At 42.9% G+C, this 21890-nt stretch overlaps 1 protein-coding gene and 1 long non-coding RNA gene across 6 annotated transcripts in view; both read left to right on the top strand.

The window, feature by feature from the left end:
• On the top strand, positions 262-8648 carry VGLL2 (vestigial like family member 2). 5 transcript variants are annotated; one of them, XM_013984994.2, is made up of 5 exons: positions 422-547; positions 2833-3145; positions 5724-6248; positions 7391-7453; positions 7536-8648. In XM_013984994.2, the coding sequence occupies exons 1-4, from the start codon at positions 467-469 to the stop codon at positions 7432-7434; spliced, it is 963 nt and encodes a 320-aa protein (XP_013840448.1). In that variant the 5' UTR covers positions 422-466; the 3' UTR covers positions 7435-7453; positions 7536-8648. The 5 variants fall into 5 exon arrangements, with proteins under 5 accessions (XP_013840439.1, XP_013840448.1, XP_013840459.1 ...); XM_013985005.2 differs by lacking the exon at positions 7391-7453 and having other exon boundaries at positions 7620-8648; XM_003480265.4 differs by lacking the exon at positions 7391-7453.
• LOC110260270 overlaps positions 8931-21890 on the top strand; it is a 34224-nt gene continuing 21264 nt past the window's right edge. The window contains exon 1 of the long non-coding RNA XR_002343256.1: positions 8931-11167. This is a non-coding gene — a long non-coding RNA (uncharacterized LOC110260270). The remainder of the gene's footprint in view (positions 11168-21890) is intronic.

Here is a 21890-nt window from a genome sequence, read left to right as displayed (position 1 = left end):
GGGAAATCCCAATTCCTCACCGTGCGAAGCCCCAGGGCTCAAGCCCCGGGCTACGCCGTTCGCCGCACCCTTGGCCAAAGGCTCTTGGGGAGGGTAGCCTGGAGAAACTCACCGGCAGCCCCTCAGTCCCTTGTCCCTCGCACCCCATTGCTCCCACCCGTCCCCGCCCATGTCTCCCCCACCCTCCACGGCCTGGGAGTGGCGTCAGCACGCCCGCCCCGCGTGGGGTTTAAATGCCCACTAGCTGGAGCCCGGGAGCTTCTATCCCGGAGCGCGGTGGCGGCTGGAATTGCAGGAGTGGGAGGGGAGCGTGCGAGCGGGATCCCGAGCCGCGGAGCGCGCTGCCCCTCGCTCCGCCGCCGATGACTCCGGAGCTTAAGTCCAAGTGCCGCGCATGCAGCATCCCGGCCCTCCGCCGACCGAAAGTTGAGGATAAAACATTTAACCGTCTCCGCTGCGGGGAGCCATGAGCTGTTTGGATGTTATGTACCAAGTCTACGGTCCTCCCCAGCCTTACTTCGCAGCCGCCTACACCCCCTACCACCAGGTACGTGTCTCCCGCCCTACCCGCCTCCCCCACACCCCCGCCCATGCCTCGAAGACAAGTGGCGCGCCGCGGCTTTTCCAGCACCGCTGGTACTCTAAGGTCCTCCGCGCCTCCGCGCGGGTCCCTTGCGTCGGAAAAGAGGCGTGCTCCTCCCGGATGTGAGGACTGCCCGCGTTGCCATCCAGTAGGTTAAACTAGCCCGTTTAGCTTCCCCACTGGCTCTCTCCGGAAGGCAGCTATATCCTGCAAACGCTTGCCCGGGTCTTCCTGGGAATAATCAAACGAGGATCTCGCGGGCTGCACTGTTCTCTTAGTGTTGAACTCCAGGTTCTTCCGAGCCCGGAGCTGGTGCAGGGAGAGGTGAGCACAGCTCACGCAGGGAAAACCAAGCTTTGGTCTTAAAGGTAAGAGTGACAACAAAACAAAAGCAAAGGCCTGTCTCTCGCTGTCTGAGATGCAGACTCGCGTTCTCATCCCTGCAAGCTTATCTAAGGCTTTTTTTTTTTTTTTTTCCATTTCAATTCTCAGGCAATCAGGCCAATTCATTCCAGAATCAGAGAACTCTTTACAAAGAAAACTGCGCGAAACTCACAGGTTTTAGCTGTCTTTGTTCGAAAAGTTCTGGGGAACATTATTGGGTTCGATTGAGCTGGCAAGAGGCAAGCTTCATAGATAATGCTTCACCTTTCTCCAGCATGAATAGCCGAATCGCGTTGCCCTGCCGTCAACAAACCCACTTTTGAGAAGACCACTTAACCCGGATTCTGCAAACTCTTCTTCAAGTTTCGCTTAATTATTCCAGTTCTTCTATTTTCAGAGCTGTATCTAGTAGAACAGCTTTTCTTCTCATTCTTCAGCTGATATAGTCGAAACTGAGGACAGTAGTCCAGGAAATGAATAAGATCACGCTGGGGGGTGGGGGTGGCCCCTCTAAGAGTCCAGACCAGACCAGCTTGGAAAATGAGGGCCTGGACTCTTGTTTCCAGAAATTGAAATACACCTGCTGGAGTCCATGCTTTTGCCAATTTTGCTTGCAGGGTTTCTATTTGAAAATTTCCTGATGAATTAATGACGGGATGGGTAGATTTTTCATTTTGCTTTCCCCACCTTCTCTCCTTTTAAAAACTTTCCAACCAGAAGTTTGTTTAGTATTAATGCTAATTTCAGGAATCACCAGAGTCCCTCATGATAAACCAAGTGGGAATGTGGTAGAAATGGTGATATTGCTAAATAACTCCAGTCATTTGGCTTCAGTATCTAAAATAAGCTCCTTTCCAGGTTGGGAGTATTACAAAGAGGAAAGGTGGGTTGATTTCTGTCTGTTTGATTGGCCTGCTTCCCTGATCCTGGACCAATCTATTGCGCCAAGATCTCTGTTCATTTTCTATGATGAGTGTCTCCCCATGAGGCCATTTCTGCCTGTATAATGCTTTAACACTGCATTTAGTCAACTAGTCATTTCTAAGAAAATGTTTTCAGCAGCTATACTTAGTTTTGTAAATCACTCTCAGACAGTCACGATTTACCAAACCTCAAAGCCAAGATCATCTTCTGCTCCTTTTTATAACTTTTTTCCTCAGTATGCACAGATATGGTGAGAGTAGAAATTCTCATAGCCCACTGGTTTTTTTTTTTTTTTCCTTACTCAAAAGAAGATCTCTTTAAAAGTTGAGACTTCTAAATGGTCAGTTTATGGATGACCAAACAAATATCAACTTACACATTTTTTAAAATGATCTGTTATGATGTTATTCTATGTTTTTACCCCACATAAGTTTTCCCTGTTTCAAACTTCCTGCAGTAGTACTTCCTTTACATCCTGGTTGCGTGGAGTGGATTTTGTTGTGTGCATGTTCCATCATGAGGATGCTTAATCCTGCATCTTGTACATCTGCCCTGAATTCTCAGGCAGGGAACAGTCAGGCCCTAACTGGACTTGGGTGCCCTTTACCCTTGGAAGCTGATTTTAAAAATATATCTGCCTTGAGCCTGCCTCTGCGGTCAGACTGCTTAGGCGTCTTCCAGGACCTTCACCCTGACACATTCAGAGAACTTTCCCTGTGGCCTGGCAGCAATTCCAGGGAGACAGAGGCTCCAAGAAAAGGACTCTGCTTCTCAGGAACCCACCTTCGTTCAACTGCAGGTTGCAGTTACTGAGCACAGGGCATAGGCATGGGTGTCACTTGCCCTGTGATACCTTTAGGATCCGGATGAGGGAATGCAGTCTGAACCCAATTTGCCATCTCTTTTGAAACTGACTTCTCTATTCTTTCTCCTTTGAGCAGAAATTAGCCTATTACTCCAAAATGCAGGAAGCCCAGGAGTGCAACGCCAGCCCCAGCAACAGCAGCGGCAGCGGCAGCTCCTCCTTCTCCAGCCAAACTCCGGCTAGTATAAAAGAGGAAGAAGGCAGCCCAGAGAAAGAGCGCCCACCAGAGGCAGAGTACATCAACTCCCGCTGCGTCCTCTTCACCTATTTCCAGGGGGACATCAGCTCTGTGGTGGACGAGCACTTCAGCAGGGCCCTGAGCCAGCCTAGCAGTTATTCCCCAAGCTGTACCAGCAGCAAAGCCCCTCGGAGCTCCGGGCCCTGGCGGGGTGAGTATGGGGCCTCCCTGGCAAGGGAGGATAGACAGCATTCACAGCCTGGGCTTCACCTTCAGCAGCTGGAGATGAAACCTAAAGAATGCTAGGTGTCCAAAGTTCCTGTTGTGGCGCAGTGGAAACAGTCCGACTAGGAACCATGAGGTTGTGGGTTCGATCCCTGGCCCTGCCCAGTGGGTTGCCCTGAGCTGTGGTGTAGGCCACATATGCAGCTTGGATCTAGCATCCAGCGTTGCTGTGGCTGTGGTGTAGGGGTAGGCCAGCAGTTGTACTGATTTGGCTCCTAGCCTGGGAAGCTCCATATGCTGCAGGTGTGGCCCTAAAAAGCAAAAATAAATAAATAAATAAATAAAAATGTCAGAGAAGAGGTGAGGAGGGGCATTTAGGGAGGATAAGGAAATCAAAGGAGGAATAGGCACAGGCATAAGGTCTTGAAGAGGCAGAGGAGAGACCTAGGAAAAAAGCACTAGTCTTGGGATGGAGAGACCTCAGTTTGTGTGTTGGCTCCACCACTTCCTAGCAGTATGACCTTGGGCAAGTCTCTTAACCCCTTGAATGTCACTCTATTTACTGTTCTCTAAAATTAGAATAATACTTGCCTCTTAACTATCCTTGGCTTGTAAGTGCCAGAAAAATGTATGTAAATGTGCTGTGGAAATGTAAGGTTTCCAACAGTCTACCAAACCAGGGGCAGGAGGGGTAGAGGAACTCTCCTTGGAGGTGCCAGTAAGGCAAACAAAAAAATGTAAAAAATGTATGTAAATGTGCTGTGGAAATGGAAGGTTTAGGGGAGGGGTAGAGGAGGTAGATCCTCACCTACAGTAGCTTACAGAGCCATTTCTGAACATTTTTCCAGCGGAAAAAGTCCTAGAATGCAATGCAAGCAAAACCTGCTGAGGAATGTCTCCTAAAACCTACTTATGCCTTTGCCAGGTTTCAATTACTTGGGAAATCCTGAAGCACAGAGTATCTTTTAATAAGCGAATAAAATAACAAAGAAATAAGAATTTAACTGTAGCCAAAACATCTCTAAGGGTTTCCCCAAACACATCTCTTCTTTACTGTTTTATCCTTCTCACAAAGCACTGCTTTACCTAGCCTGGGACAATTCCTTGGACAAGCTGTCAACGAAATCTCCTTCTATTCTAAATTTCAACCTCCCTTGATTACCAGGTGGAGGTAACTCTTTGGCAAATTTTCTCACTAACCGTAGGTTTTGATGTGTACCAAGCTGAGAAACGAGGAAAAAAAGGAAATCAAGTATTACATTTTAGCAGAAATGACGGCTATCACCCTCCCTTTTTTAGAAGTCTGACAGTTTATACAAGCCTTGCCTAGACATGATCCAAAAACAGTTTTAAATACAAAACATTCCTTTTATTCTCCAGTTGCCTAAATATTTTTAATAGAAGACTGTGCACTACTTAGAATGCATTTTCAAAGCATTTTTAATTCTCTACCATGAAGTGCCAGCTGCCTTCTCTAGGAGAAGTGCTCAATAAAGGGCCTTTTTCTTTTTTGTAGAGCCGCACTTGGCCTCATATGGAGGTTCTCAAGCTAGGAGTCTAATCAGAGCTACAGCTGCCAGCCACAGCAACCGCAGATCCGAGCCACGTCTGCGACCTACACCACAGCTCAGGGTAAAGCCAGATCTTTCACCCACTGAGCGAGGCCAGGGATCGAACCCAAAACCTCATGATTCCTAGTTAGATTCGTTTCCGCTGCGCCACACGGGAACTCCTAAATGATGGTCTCTTAAAATGCTTCCAGTCACTAGGGTCAACATTAATATTCAATTATTATTATTATTGTTATGACTATTATTCCTTGCGTCCACACTTTGATGCAGAAAGTCTGTTAATTAAAACTGAAACAACCTGTCCCTTGCTGTCTCTCTGTGCAAATAATACAGCTGTCTTTTTAATATGTCACGTTTACTATTTTGCTTTGCTTGCGTTCTTGGGGGGAAAATTTTTAAAGAAAGTTTCTAGAAAGGAGGCTAATAATAGCAAGACTTCGAAATACTTCCATGGACTTCCAGTCCACCAGAAGCTTTGGAGGGGGGCACATTTTCTAGAGCAAGGGAGGCTGAAACACGAGAGGGGGTGGTGAGATCTCGAGGCAGCCGAGCGAGAGCGGGAGGAGGTATCTTTAGCTTGAGGAGAGGCTGCGGGCCGAGACCGCGAGGCTGCGTCTGCCCCGGGGAAACTGATGCAGCTCGGCCCGCAGTTCCAAGGGAGCTCCCCACGCCCTGAAACTGGGGCTAAGAACCTAAGTCTCTCCTCTCTTCTGTCGCCGCCAAGCTGCAAAATGCCAGGAAGCGGCGCCCCTCCCCTAGGGGTTCCAGGAGCGGCCCCCAGTCCCCATGCCTCGCTTTCCAGGCAGCAACCCCCTGAGTGAGGCGCCTCTTCTGCGCCGCGCTTTTCCCGCCCTTTACCCACCTGCCGCATTACGCAGTTGGCTCTATGGCGGCCGCGCGGAGTCGGCTGCCATGACTCCCCGCGGTGATGCGCGCCTCTCTTTCTCTCTCTCTGTGTGTCTCTCTCCTTCCCTCCACCTCGCGGGACCGCAGACGGCTCCTTCCCAATGAGCCAGCGCAGCTTCCCTGCCTCCTTCTGGAACAGCGCTTACCAGACGCCGGTGCCTGCGCCGCTGGGCAGCCCGCTGGCCGCCGCACATTCGGAGCTGCCCTTCGCCGCCGCCGCCGACCCCTACTCGCCGGCCGCTCTGCACAGCCACCTACATCAGGGCGCAGCCGAGCCCTGGCACCACGCGCACCCGCACCACGCGCACCCGCACCACCCCTACGCGCTGGGAGGCGCCCTCGGCGCCCAGGCCACCGCCTACCCCAGACCCGCCGCCGTACACGAGGTCTACGCGCCGCACTTCGACCCGCGCTACGGGCCGCTGCTGATGCCCGCCGCCTCCGGGCGCCCCCCTCGCCTCGGGCCCGCCCCGGCCCCCGCGCCCGGCAGCCCGCCCTGCGAGCTCTCGGCCAAGGGCGAGCCGGCCGGCGCCGCGTGGGCCGCGCCGGGGGGATCCTTCGCGAGCCCCGCAGGGGATGTGGCCGGGGGTCTGGGCCTCAGCGTGGACTCAGGTAAGCGGGAGAAGGAGCGCAGCATCCCCGGGCCCCTCCTACCCTGTGCTCAGACCTGGGCTGAGCGCGGTGCCCCACTTAGTTCTCCCTGGAGACCCCAGTGCTCCTGAGCCCCGAGGTCTGCGTGGCGGGGTTGTATTTCAGCAGACAGTGACCTTGTGCCACTGGTGTGGGCAGAATGAAAAAGTAGGACCCTGCCTTAAATTGGCTGGTTAATATTACAGAGGATTTTTTTTTAAATAAAATTTGTTGGAACGATCTAGCTCTGTGCTGTTCAGTACTGTAGCCACCAGCCACTTGTGTGGGTTGAGCAGGTGAAATGTGACTAGAGTGAATTGGGATGTGCTGTAAGTGTATATAATACACACTGGATTTCAAGACTTGGTACCAAAAAAAGAATGTAAAATTTACCTCACTGAAATTTTGTATTGATCGCATGTTGAGGTATTTTCAACACATTGCATATCGAATGTACTGGGTTAAATAAAATATATTACCAAGATTAATCCTCACCTGTTTCTCTTTACTTTTTTTTTCAGTGTGGCTACTAGAAAATTTAGAATTATGCCAGTGGCTCCCATTGGGTCTCTATTGGACAGCTCTGACCTAGAATACCTGCTAAGAGTGTAATTTAAAATCCTCTACAGCTTTGGGGCGAGGGGGAGGACTCTAATCACCTAGTGATAGTTACAAGGAAAGAAAAATAGGGCTCATGACTCTATGAACTTCATTGCCAAATTAAATAGATCTCTTAAAAATGTAAAACTTGAGAATATTATTTCAATGATAATATTAAGTCACTAGCTTAAAGAGTCTAATTTGAAAGATAAATTTAAATAAGGGTTTACTTTTTTGTTTGCTTTATTTTAGGACAAATGAAAAATAGTTATATAATAAATGCAATCATTGGCTTGTAGTCTTGCCCACTTCCCCTTCCCTCAGGTGCAGATTTGACATTTCTGTTTGTTTTGCTTTTGCTTTCATTCATGCCTTTTAGATGAATTCTGTGACTTTCACAATAAAACAGTAGTGTTTGTCTTTTTCTTTAAATACCTTGTGCCTTCCCTCCCCCATCCCCTTCTCTCTCCCTCTTTTTCTCTTCTCCCTCTCCCCCTTCCTTTTTATTTTTTCTCTGATTTCAGGTTTGCAGCCTCAGGACAAAAGCAAGGATCTGTACTGGTTTTAGACAACCCACCTTCTTCCCTGTAGGTCTCTGCATAGTGCAATTGGTGACACTCAGAGCTGAAGTCGAGTGGGTTTGTAACAGCTTCTGATCTTGGTTTGCAGCTCGTCGTTATTCTCTCTGTGGTGCATCCCTCCTGAGCTGATCTGCTGACCCAGGGTTTCCCCTTCCTTTCCCCTTCTGACCAGCCATGGAGGCTCAGCATCTGTGCCTCTCACTTCATGGATGAGGAAGGACGTGGGGGAAGGCAGAGACTTCAAACTTCTCCGTGTATTGGGAAAACCAAACACACATCGACAGAAATTTCATCTACAAATAATTCCTTCTGCCAGAAGAGCAGATCCAAAGGCTCTGAATGATGTTTAATGACATTTGGGCGAATCACTGAAAGTATCCGTGGTGAGACCACTTAGGTGACATGATATCACAGCTTTCTTGGAAAGAAGGAAAGAAAAGAGACGTTTTGGTGTGAATATTTTTTTATGCTGATGTGAATTATTTCATTAAGTAGTGTGATCCTAGCACTGCTGATGTCAGTATCCTCAGAATGAAAATGTATTTGCCTCAAAGACTGGTAGAGAAGTAAAAAGAAGCCAATTCCTTCTTCCTCACCTGTAGCCTCCAGCTCCCTTCTTGCCCATTCCCTCAGTACAACACCCACTCCAGACACAAAGACACACTTTTTCCTTTGGACTGTGAACATGGAAGCCTCAGCATGAATGTGAGTGGCAAGTGGCTTATCTGGAGCCACCTGCCCAAGTCTTACTGAAATGCAGCTGTTGTGGGACAACTGTTTAAAACTCCAGAAATACATCGACCAAGGTGGCACTTCCCAGTCTCTGGCACAACAATTGCAATTGCACTGGATATATTTTATATGTGTGTGTGTGTGCGTGTATATCATATTTTTTACAGAGAACATTTTATGAAAGAAGAAACCCTTCTCTGCCTTCTTTCCCACAAATTCTGTCCCTCCCTCTATCCTCCCCTGAATGGAAAAAACAGCATCAAGAGGACCCAACTGTCTCCAAGAAGACATAGGGATCACCACAAGAAGAGATGCCCATGGAGTCTTTAGTACCTCAAATATTTTCTCAGTCTCTGTGGTCATGATTTGGTCACTTAAGTGTTGGGACAGGGGAAGGGGTACATGCGTGGGCAAAGCTGAAGGTTATGAGGGAGAAGAAATGAACATTAAAGATGTTTGTTTACCACTAGGTCGCTGTGTTATTTCTTAAAAAGAAAACAATGTCTTTCATTTTTCTCTAATAGAATAAAATAATTTATAGTAGTATGATCATATGTCAGTAAGTAAAATTACTACATTTTTTTGTGGTTTTCCAAAGTGTTTGCCATGCTATGAAATCTGTGAACCCCTTTCCACCTCACATCAACCCTGGAGATTATTATTATAATTCTTGTTATTAAAAAGAGTAATACTCCTGTTTTTTTCCAAAAGAAAGGTATTATTACTTCTTAAGTTCTAGACTCTCAAGATAGTAGAGTCAAATTTAAAAACGTTTTTGAAACAGTGGTTATCTTATATCTTTATCAGCTAACCTACAATGAGGCCAAAAAAAAGAAATTAAGAAATTAATGGTTCTGTTTTCCCTTGATGCCAAAGTTATGTGTGTTCTTTTCACTACAGAGAGAGATTTGGTGTTATGCCCCAAATTGCCCTTGTAGGTTGTGAAAACATAAAATAGTAATTCAAATCCTCACCTTCATTATAACACGAGGCAAATATAATTTCTCTTGGATAATTATCTCAAGAGTTAGGGGCAGTTAAGGGACCCTGCTCAGAGCATGGCTTAGCAGTTACCCATCCCCTTTTTTATCATTCTGGTACCTGTGAAGTAGACTGTGATCATTACAAGAACCTATTACTGTTTTTGCTCAGGTGGAAGGTTCCAAATGATTTTATTGCACCAGATATAATGGCAATCAGTATAACTAACTGCACTGCATATAGCAATAACTAGCATTAATTGTTTGTCATGCCCCAGGCACTGGTCTGAAGACTTTATATGTTTAACTTGTTTAAGCCTCACAGCAGTTCTGTATGGTACTTATTATTATCATCTATCTCCTTACCTATGAGAAAACTGAGGCTCACAGAGGAGAAATAATCTGCCCAGTCATATAGCTAGTAAGTGGCAGAGCCAGGATACCAACCCAGGCAGCCTGGGCACAGAGACTGCACCATTATCCACTGCAGTAACTGCTGGTCCACTTCTGATTTATCTTGAGATGCTCAACCTCAGGCCTACCTTCTCCACAGTAGATGAATAAAGAAGGGAAGCAAGGCAGGGTAGCAAAGATTCAAACACTGTAAAATTTATGGAATCCCAGGTCTCAAAGGGAGTATCATAGGACATTGACCAGACTTCAGGGTCAAATGGCACTGCCTATAGACCATTCAGCCAGATACAGATTTTCATTCATCTCCAGGAAGGAATTATTCTTTCCTTATTAATTCATTTCAATATTTATAGTCTCTCTGCACTGAAGCTCTTCACACCCAACCTGACCAAGTCGTGTTAAGCATTAGTCTGAGGTTTGGACATTGAAGCAATAACTAAAATTAACTTTGGACTTCTCTGTGGATTTTTTAAATCCATGTTCCATTGGCATGGATCACTGGTGTATACAAGCATAAATAAACATCAGTCTCTGCAGGCTTTTAAAGATTGGCCACTGAGTGTGCCGATGAGGAAGAAGGCAGAGCATTCTCTGCTGGACGTCTTTTCCAAGTCGTACCCTCCTTCCCAGGAGACTTTCCCTGTGCTCCCCCTAGGTTAGCCCTCCCAAGATCTCTGATCAGAACCCACAGGGAGCCTTTTTCCAGCCACAAGGTTCTGATTACTGAAGCCTCTCTCCTGAGCTGCATCTGACCTGAATATCAGGTTGCTGATGAGAAGACTCATTCATTGGAACTGGCCTTTGGGGCGGTCCTGAACAGACCGTCCAGACTGCTGAGCAGGGCTCCAGTGACCTGGCACATAGGAAACACGGAACACAGCCTTTCCCTCTGTGTTATACATTCCCAGAGAAGAAGTGCAAGATGCCCTGGCACTATCATCACTCAGTTCTGTGTAATAAGAGTTTCAAAGGGACTCTTGGTGAATTCACAACCCTAACTGACATTTTTTTTTTTTTTTTTGACATTCTTTTAGGCCAACCAAGTCATGTGAAGGATGAATTCCTATGCTTGTCTTGTTAATATTCGTGAAACCATGCAGATTAGAGGAGGCCCTAGTAGTTGACAAAAGGACATTTGAGGAAAGGAGGGATGACATGAGAAAAGGTAAACATGATGTTTTTGTATATATTATACCCAGATGGGGTCTGAGAAAGATAGATTCACCTCTAATCATCTCAGTTGGCACTGGTGTCCTCCTTACCCACGGTTTTCCCTTTGCACTTGGCCTCAGCTGAGGGAGAGGTGTCGAAAAGGGGAGAGACAGCTCTCCGCCACCAAGTAATCCTGTTGCCGATTGCCCTCTGGCTGAGAACTCAGTCATCCAACTGCAGGGAATTCTATCTCTTCTACTCCTTTAGTTTAATAGGAGTTGCCATCCTGTCTCATTTCCCCTTTGAAGTTCTATTTCAATGCGTGGCAAATTCTAGCAATGACTTAAGATTGATTCGGGCCTGGATGGGAGGGAGGGCAGATGTGGTGGGTGTTGGGACCTAGACTCCCTGGCCGGAAGCTTCTCTTGCCACTCTTTCTGCAGTAAGTACTGCATTTTCTGTGCCCTTTCGAATCTGGGGAACAACTTGTAAGGTAATTTTAACCTCCCATTTACTTAGAGTCATAAATCCTGCATTTATGTGGAGGTACCTTCTATTGGAATAAACAAGGAGCTTCAAGCACTTAGCGATTGGTTACTTCGGAATTGGAGATTTAAAAAATAAAACTTAGACAGAATGCTTTCCATATAAATGCCATTTCCATAAGTTGCATTTTTAAACATAATTCACTAGGTGTCAAAGCATGGAAGAAAAATGTAAAGAGTTTTTTAAATAAGTGGAACCAAAAAACCTAAGATTCCTTTATATAACTACTTTAAGTCTGTGGATAATGTGCATGCAAAAAATTCACGTTTTGACTGTACTTATGAAAGTCTTTGTTCGATCCCTTCAAGAGTTTTAGGATTTATTATTCATTATTTGTGGCGTATTTCCAAAATCTGGAGTTAAGGAAAGAACACCCTAAAGGCAATATCATTACAGTTGCTTTTTGTACACAACCAAAGTTTTGACATTTATGCAAACAACAGGATTAAGCAAACATAAATTTCAGATCTCCTCAATACTGGCTTTCCCCCATCTCTGATGAATAAATGAAACACATTGTACAAATATCATATCCACACAATAGAATCTATTTATCTACAAATCTCTCTCTCTCTCTCTCACACACACACACACATACACACACGCACACACGTGCATACACACACACACACACACCACTAATGTCTGCCTGAAGAGAAATCAGAGACCCCGTGCCCTCAGACAGGCACAGACACAAATGATTATTCTCACTTGACAGACCAACTGTACTGCTCTTTCCTTGTATTTCACTCCAGCCCCAGAGGGCTGGATCAGGAAAGAGACACTTGATAGCTGCTGTTTCCATGGTTGAAATATTTGTGAAGTTAACGCATAATCTGAAAGCAGAAGCTAATAAATTATAGGGTGCTAATTGGAGCTGGAGAGGAGCTGTCAATCATGTTATCCTAAACACAGAGAGACCCTCATAACCTAAAAAGGCAAGACAGCCTTCAGGAGGAGCGCCCAGTTGTCTCCAGCCTTGACCTCCACCCCAGTGGAAACACCACGTCCAGGCAGGGTAGCCGCTGGCAGAGTCGGCAGAGGTGATTCTGCCAATCCAAGCTCACTTGAAAAAAGACAAATTCTTTTTGGGGGGAAAGAGTAAAATATTTGACTGAAAAGTTAATTTTTAAAGAACACAGTTGTTTAGAGAAATGTAGAGTAAATTTACTGGAATAATTAATATTTTGGTAAAAATATTACCCTTTACTTGGAATTTTTTACTTTAAAACATATTTAACTCAATTAGAGAAAAATCTAAAGTTCTCTTCAACTTGGTGTCTTGTCTGCGTCAGATTACAGTGTTTCCATGAGTTTATCAATGTACTCCTATTAAATGCCTCTAAAATGGAAATAAGACCTCCAAATTTCCTTTGTTTTATGAAATTCATTTCTTTCACCAGCAGCAGCATATTTTTTATTCCATTGTTCAGTTCTTAGAATCTCCTGGTAAGTTCTAGTTCTACTTATCTCCCAGAGTTTCAAAATCACTAACTCAAACTGTCCTTCTCTGTCATCATTACGTCCATTTCCTATCAAAACTGCATACGTTAATAAATATATAATTATCATTCTATATAAGAAATTTAGATTAAAGGCAGATCAAACTTTGGAAAACAAAACTAAAGACTTAAAAGTTCTTTGATTCTTAGTATTTGCATGACTCTAGCCATCTAGTTACCAATTAGAAATTTTCACCAACATTTATTTAAGGAGTACACACTTTAGTCTGTATATGTATTTAAAACTAGTAAAATACTTTATGTACCTTATGATTTGAAATCTTCTTTAGAATACTTCAAATAAAAATGGTTTTCACTCAAGAAAAGCAAAGCAAATATCTTAAAATTCTAAACACATAATTGCTTAAAATATCATTTTCAATTGATGAGAATGTCAGAACTTATTTCTTTTCCTGCAAATTCTCATTACTACAGCCTTGCCCTTATTTTTGGCAGCTGCATTATCTTCCCTGTGCCTGTAATGGTATTAGGAAGAAATGGGATGGAAAACAAAACAAAAAATTAATTTTCATTATTGCTGTTTATTTTTACTAGGTACAATCCTATTTCTTTTTTCTTTTTTAGTGCATTTTCCCTAATGTGTAATCCACCTCAGAAAGCAATGGGATACTTTTCCCTGTAATATCATATTACTTTTTTTCATTGTACCTGCTTTTTTATGGAATTTCTTGATATCTATGGAAGCACTGCCCTTGCTTTGTGGAGTGTGAAGTTCTGGGTTACCTCAGGCAGTTTCTCCTCCACACTCAGAAACTGACAGAGGACATTGACAGACAGATTCAGTAAGAAACATAAAGGACAGAGCTTATGATATTTGTTCTTCCTTGTTCAAAGGCTTCTTCTAAAAACACATTCTTTGCTTGTACTTTTTGAAAGGAGTAAGATAAGAGCCTAGGGAGGTGTCAGGCTCTTATCCCAAGGGAAAACCATGGTGCAGTTGTATTTAACGGAGTTTGGTGAGAAGGAAGATTTTCCTCACACTTTTATACTTAATAGTTTCAAACTATCTAGCTAATAAATTTTTAAAATAGTAATACAGGCATTATTGTCTTGCAATGAAGTTTGGAACATTTGGTTATTTGATGTTTAAGAACTGAAAATTTGAAAAATCTGCCATTGAGATACTACCATCTCCCTTTCTTGTTTGAGATATAAAATTATTGAAACTAAAAAAGAAAACTAAACACTGCCTCACCACCACAAAATGTACCAGGCTGAAGGTTAATATAGGTTTTGGGTCTGAGGAGAATGAGTTAAAAAGTACAGGTACCATTGAACCTCCTCGTGTCACAGAACAGCAAGGACAAGACATTAACTGTTAAAACAGAACAAAATTATACCACTTAGTAATGTATATCTTTCTGGGAGTTCCCATAGTGGCTCAGGTTAAGGAACCCGACTAGTATCTATGAGGATGTGGGTTTGATTCCTGGCCTTGCTGAGTAGGTTAAGGATCCAGCGTTGCCGTGAGCTGTGGCGTAGGTCGCAGAGGCAGCTCAGATCTTGAGTTGCTGTGGCTGTGGTGTAGGTTCACAGCTTAGTTCCAATTTGACTCCTAGCCTGGGAACCTCCAGTGGCCGCTGGTGCTGCCCTAAAAAGACAAAAGACAAAAAAAAAGTGTATATCTTTCAGATTATAAAGGCTTCTGACTGCATTTTTTACTGCCATTTTAGAGTGCATATTTAATTTTTGTCACTTCCTTTCTTGGAGTAATATCTAATTTGAACTCAGTTATACACGCTTTACTCTCCTTTTTACTATAAAGAGAAGAGTTCTAAAAGGGGCTTTATAGAAAATGCTTTGCGTGTTGTCTGCTCATTTCCTGATCTAGTTCTCATGCTTTCTTGTCCTCTGTGTCCATATGGATGCTCAGAATGAAGGTCACAGCATCTTGTCACAGTTCTCAGGCAAACATCAGGCTCACCATCAGACAATTTTGTTCAAGGGTACATAATCTAGAAATTACCAGAGAACTCAACACATTCTAGTTGACTGCTCTATTCTTCAAAATCTCACCTAAGTTCTGCCTCTTCCACAGAGCTTTGTCTCCACACTGTCACAGCAAGGGCTTCACTCGTATTGGAACTCTTAACACCTAATGTCTATGCCATTCTTTTGGCATTTATTAGTTAACATCTCGTGACACAAGTTCAGGATTTAAAAGGTTGCAGTAAGCCTAGAGATCATCCCATTCCTCTTGACTTACAACATTCTTTATTCTTTTAATTAGATATTAAGTACATTGAGCATGTCCTGCTAACTATTGTGGGAAAAACACAAATTACTACATTAAAACTTTATTATGTGAAAACCAATTTTAAAATATAGGTCGATCTGAGGTTTAATGTATATGTTTTTGAAAAAAGAAGAAGAAAAAGAAAGAAAAACCATATGAAAGCTCTCTTCAGTAAAGAAAATCCTCTTATTAAAAGGAGTGGGGTGATTCCCACTGTGGCAAGGTGGTTTAAGAATTCAACTGCAGTGGCTCTGGTCTCTGTGGAGGCACAGACAGGTTCAATCCCCAGCCCAGTGCAGTGAGTTAAAGGCTTAGGTTGCAGCTGCCCCTCAGATATATGCTGAGGATGTGGCCATAAAAAAAGGAAAAGAAAATGAGTGGGAAGAGGTGCTTTGACTTTTAGGAGGTAATTAGTGTCAACTCTCCTTTTCTTGTACTTGTAGATCAATCCTCAGTCTCTGTCTTCTGCCCAAGAACATCCCTTCAACAACTGTTCCCTCTTTCCTACATCATCATTTCTCCCTCTCTACTAGGTCATTCCCATTAACATAAAACAGGCTGCAATGTTTCCTGTCTTAAAAAAATAAAGCAACCCCATCTCCTTTCAGTTACTAGCTCATTTCTATGCTCCGTTTAAATGGCAACAAGCTTTAAATGAGTCATCTTCTTGCTCTCTCCACTTAACTTTTCCATTTTCTCTTGTACCCACTCTAGCTTAGCTTCCACAACACACATGGTTGTCAAGGCCATCAGTTAGCTCCATGTAAACCTGAAGATCATTTTCAATAACCTTTTATTTGTCCCATCAATAAGGTAGTACATCAGTGAAGATCCTCTGAGAAGCAGATGTGAAGACACATACCATGCACTTGAAGCCTTATTGATATATTCTAGCAAAGGTACTATACCTGGCATTTCAGCTGCAGTTTGATTTAACTTGTGCTGCTCCACTATCACCCTCTAGGCTCCAGATGGTTTTTGCAGGAATCCTGGTGAATTAAAAAGAGGTATGATAGAAACGATGAACCCTGCAACCTTTCAAACATAAATGCTGGCACTGATCATTGTAGTTCCCCAGGAGTCTGTTTTATTTTTGACTTACTCTCTTGGCTAGGGGAGGGAAGAAAAGAAGGCAGCAGTTCCAGAGGTTTACTTCCACACCAGAATATATTTTACTGGCAGACCAAGGATCCAGTGATCCAACCACCAAGTATGTCCATCCCTGTGACACATTTAAAGAGTGCAGAAATCACCCCCAGTTGGGTCATGGACCCAGTGGACACACTGTATGTTAGATAGTAGCCAGGACTCAATTTAATACCTGCTCCATAAACCCCACCCTAACAGAGGTTATGATGATGCTTCAGGTCTCCAATATCAATGTCAACTCAGACCCTGTGTCTCATAGTCTGAAATGTCTGAGGATAACCCCTTTTTCCAGTACCTAGTACTGGTGTAAATGGCCACAGCTCCCTGAGGTGGATGGTGTTATAGGATGTGTCCTACTTCTTCAGTCAATAGGTTACTGATCTGAAAATGATGAGTTTACTGGAGTGACTACATCAGCTTTAGCTCCTCCGTTTTTGCCTTTTTTCTAATTGTAAGCACTGCTGCTCTTTTGTTTTTTCCTGGGGACAACATACTTTATTAACCATCTCCGTACCTCCCTATGGACAAGCTTCTTTGGCTGCCTCTCCATCATCATGGACATCCCCTGGTTTCCAGTGCTCAAGTCCAGCCATCTGACATTTATTATTTTAGGGCTGTGTCATGACCATGGATCTTAACAAGCCCAGATCCAGAATGGCCTCTCCTACCATCAACTCTGGCCTGCTGAGGAGGCCCTCACTGAGCTGCTTAGTGATGTTTAGTGAAGCACTCCTCTCATCAGCATATTCCTATTGACCTTGGTGTGTCCTTTGGTGGGTCTTCAGGATCACAAAATATATCCATGTCTTCTGAATCACACAGTATATCCATGTACTTCCCTTGCCTTTTTATTGCTTCCTCTCCCATCTATAGGGAACCTCAGCATGGGCCTTTGTTTTCTCCAGGCTTCCAAGGCTATCCTAGCCAAAATACTTGGGTATTTTCCAAGATGTTAAAATTTCATGTCCCAGGAAATCCCACTGAGTGAATGAATTATTGTTTATCCAGTCTTACTTCCCACCTCCTTGCTCAAGTACCCTCCAAATGTAATTCCAGCATTACTCCCCTGGCTCCCACCATTAGCTGTTAGCTAATTCTTAGGGTCCCTTTGAGATGTAATCCCCTTCCTTATTTTTCAGACCCAGCATATCCTGAGTCAGGTTATGCTGGGATTTAACCCTGGTTATCAACCAGTTTTGAGAGAAGGTGGGTGTGGTTCCCTTGGGGGCCCCTGTTGCCTTGCTGGGGAGAGGCCATAGGATTATCTTCCCATACAGAGAAAGTGCTAGCTCTTAATATAGAGGTGCAAGCCATCTCAACAAGCAGTTGAGGATGAGAGGGGGACTGCTGAGCCAAATTCCTGCGGCATTCATCCAGATGTTGCCATCCAGTGTTTCAGAGTCAGGTTTTCTCAACAGACCCACCTTGACTGAGCAATTAAACCCCTCTGGAGCTCTGTAACACTATCACATGCAAGGCTTGCCCCTCTGTCATGTCTACTCTTACTCTCCAGTGCCTTGTTTTAACCTATCAGAAATATCCTCTAGCTCTTATGCTTAGTCTTTATTTGCAGCATACCCTTAACTTCTCATTATCCTTCTGCAGGGAATCAGTACAAATTATAACAGCCAGCCAGTTCCACTGTCCTCATGGGCATTATTCTCTCTCTATCTTTCAAACACCTGAATGGTCACACTGTTAAAGGTATTGCCTTCTGTGGGACATTTTCCTAGTTCACCACTGGTGAAATCCTTCACATTTAGGCTGCCACATTGTACCACATATGGCCCCACATACCACTCATGATGAGGTCTTCTTAGCCACTTGGGTGATGATTGAGCCAGACCCCAAACCCCATCTTGCTACCTGTTTTCTTGAGCCATTCCTGGTACTCCGTATTAATTAAGGGCCATGAAGAAACAGATGCCAAGAGGAATAGATGTACAAATTATTTGTTGGGAGAAATACCTCGGAAGGATAAAGGGGGGAGAGAGAAAGAGGAAGTGAAAGAAGCCTTCAGATTGCAGTGTAGGCCTGTCACCTGTTAAGAAGAGAGAGAAGGAAAGATTGGATTGGGAGAGCCTGAGATTACAGTGCAGTTCTGGGAAAGTCTCCGCTAGACTGACAGGAAGCCAGTCCCCAAGTCAAAATGGCCTGTTAGTGGTCAAATAATGTCCACACCAGACAGGAATGGCCCATTCCTGATACTCCCCTGTGTTTAGTCATCAGCTGGAAATGGCCCAAGGGAAGTATGACCTGGCATGAATGTTACAGCAGATCTGAAGGTAAAGCAGCTGGAGGTGTCAATTAGCCATGCTCTCCATAACAGGTTCTCTTGAAAGATGATATAAACAGCACACCTCCATGTCCACCGCAGGGGACCATATAATTTATGGTCTGAACAAGATCACTTGTAAGTGTGAAAGGGACACTGGTAATATTCCAGAACAAAGGCATAAACTGGGAGTATCCCAGGCAAACTGAGACACATGGTTACCTTACCTGTCAATAATATTTGACACAGTTCATAATTCCATCCTGGTTCAAACACTTTGTTCTTTTGGCTTCCAGGTTTCCACACACCCTTGTTTTTCATGCTACATTTCTGACACCCTCATTCTAATTCCTTCCAGTGGCCTACAGTAACCTGCATGATCTAACCCCACTACCATTCTCCCCTCCTTCCCTCTACCCCCCCCTTTTCTGTTGAATTATATGAATTTTTTTTCTATATTGGCCTCTTATCAGATTCATGATTTGCAGTTATTTTCTCACATCCAGTAGATTGCTTTTTAATTTTGTTGACAATTTTCTTTGCTGTGCAAAAGCTTTTTAGTTTGATGTAGTTCCACTTGTGTATTTTTGCTTTCGTTGCTTTAGGTTTTGGTGTCAGATTCAAAACATCATTGCAAGACCTATGTCAAAGAACTTACCAACTATGTTTTCTCTTAGAAGTTTTATGGTTTCAGGTCTTATATTCAAATCTGTAATCCATTTTCAGTTAGCTTTTGTTAACTAAAAAGTTATGTATAAGATAGCAATACAATTTCATTCTTTCATATGTGGCTGTCTAATTTTACCAACATCATTTACTGAAAGTACTGAACTTTCCCCATTGTATATTCTTGCCTCCATATTTTGTCATAATTAAATGACCATATATGTGTGGATTTATTTCTGGGCTCTCTTTTCCCTTCCCTTAACCTATGTGCCTGTTTTATGTCAATATCACTATTGTTTTAATTACTATAGCTTTGCAATATAGTTTGAAATTAGGAAGCATAATGTCTCCAGCTTCATTTTTCTTTCTCAAGATTACCTTGGCTATTTGGGTATTTGTGGTTCCATACAAATTTTAGGATTGTTTGTTTTATTTCTGTGAAAATACTATTGGAATTTTGATAGATATTCCATTGAATCTTTAGAAAGTTTTGGGTAGTATGGACATTTTAACATATTAGTTCTTTTAATCCATGAGTATGGAATATCTTTTCTTTTATTTGTGACTTTTTCAATTTCTTTCATTAATATCTTACAGTTTTCAAAATGCAGTTCTTTCACCTCCTTGGTTAGATTTCTTCCAAGGTATTTTATTATTTTTGTTGCAATTATAAATAGCAACAAAAATAATAAAATTTCTCTTAATTTCTCTTTCTGATAGTTCATTATTAGGATAAAGAAAGGCAACTGACTTCTGTGTACTGATTTTGTATCCTGCAACTTTACTGAATTTGTTTATCAGTTCTAATAGTTTTTGATGGAGTCTTTAAGTTTTTCTATATATTATCATGTTATCTGTAAATAGTGATAGTTTTATTTCTTCTTTCCCAATTTTGATGCTTTTTATTTCTTTTTCTTGTCTAATTACTTTGGCTAGGACGTCTAATACTATGTTGAATAAAAGTGATGAGAATGGGCATCCTTATCCTCTTCCTGATCTTAGAGGAAAAGCTTTCAGCTTTTCACTGTTGAGTATGATATTAGCTGGAGGCTTGTCATATACAGCCTTTATTATGTTTAGGTACATTCCCTCTATACCCACTTTGTTGAGAGTTTTTATCATACATGGATGTTGAATTTTGTCAAATGCTTTTTCTGTACCTATTAAGATGATCATATGATATTTAGCCTTTTATTTTGTTAATGCAGTGTATCACATTGACTCATTTGTGGATGGTTGAACCATCCTTGCATCCTGGAATAAATCCCACTTGATCATGATGTATGATCCTATTATTGTATTGTCAGATATATTTTTGTTTTTTAATTTACTATGTCTTCTCCCTCACCTAGAATGCCAGAATGTAACTTCCATCAAGGTTTTGTTTATTGCTCTATTCCTAGCACCTATAACAATGCTTCCTTTCTAGTAACCACTCAATAAAGATTTATTGAATGAGTGAATGAATCTACAAAGGAGCAGTAAACTACAGTATATCCATCCTAAGGGATTGCATGCAGTTACTAGAAACATTCACAAAGAATTTTTAATGATAAGGGGGAAAACATATGCAATAAAGTAAGTGGAAAAAAAAAACAGGAGAAATACAACTACTCTAGCCATGAAATAAGCTCACACTGGGGAAGAAAAACAAATCTGGAGGGAAATATTCTAAACTGTTTGTAATGGAGTTTGGGTCATATATTTTGGCTCCTTGATGAAGAAGCCAAGAAGTATTGGGACAGATCTCTGGTTTGGACACCCAATAACTTTGACCAACTACAAAAAGCAAATTTGGACAGGCCCCTCTTTACCAAAGAGAAAAGGTCAAAAAGATGTCCAGGACACCTCATCATTTATAACATTTACTCCACATCCATATGGCCATTCTGAAGGTAAAAGTAGGGTTTAAGATGGCAGAAATGATCATTTCTGCCTCTTTTAACTTTTAAAATTTTTTTTAAGTTTTTACCATCCTTTACCATCATTTTAAGGCCTTCCAGAATTTCTGGCCTCACCTAAGTCTTATCTGAACCTTAAAGCAGTCCACCAACTTCTATAATGTATCTAAATTTCAAGAGATAACTCTGGATAAAAAGAATCCTCTTGAGTCCCTCTCAGCAATAGACCAATCTTCTGGCACCCTTCTATGAGCTAAAAGTGAAGGATTGTGAAATGTGTTGGAAAAGGATGAGGAGAAAGCCAATTCATCTATTAAACATGAATACCTACTTTGGATTAAAGACATAAAAGGTTAAAAGACATCACCCTGCCTTTGGAAAGCTTGAAATTTATTCAAGTAGATAAAATACATAGATATAGAATTGAAATACTTGTGGCTGCCAGCAAATGAGATATAAAGACAAGAAGGGGAGTTCGCATCGTGGCTCAGTGGTTAACGAATCTGACTCGGAACGACGAGGTTGAGGGTTCAATCCCTGGCCTTGCTCGGTGGGTTAAGGATCCGTCATTGCTGTGAGCTGTGGTGTAGGTTGCAGACGCGGCTCAGATCCCTTGTTGCTATGGCTCTGGTGTAGGCCAGTGGTTACAGCTCCGATTCGACCCCTAGCCTGGGAACCTCCATATGCCACTGGAGCGGCCCAAGAAATGTCAAAAAAAAAAAAAAAAGGCAAGAAGGGCAATAGTAATTCTGAGAAGGGAAAAGGGAGTGAGTTAGGGACAAGCCTTTCCAAAAAGGTGGAATATGAGCTAATCCTAAAGGATGCCTTGGATTTAGATAAGCAGAGAATAGGCAAGAACATTCCAACAG

This window comes from Sus scrofa, chromosome 1 (genome assembly GCF_000003025.6).
Source record: "Sus scrofa isolate TJ Tabasco breed Duroc chromosome 1, Sscrofa11.1, whole genome shotgun sequence".
Taxonomy (NCBI): Eukaryota; Metazoa; Chordata; class Mammalia; order Artiodactyla; family Suidae; genus Sus; species Sus scrofa.
This window is presented reverse-complemented; position numbering and strand designations above follow the sequence as displayed.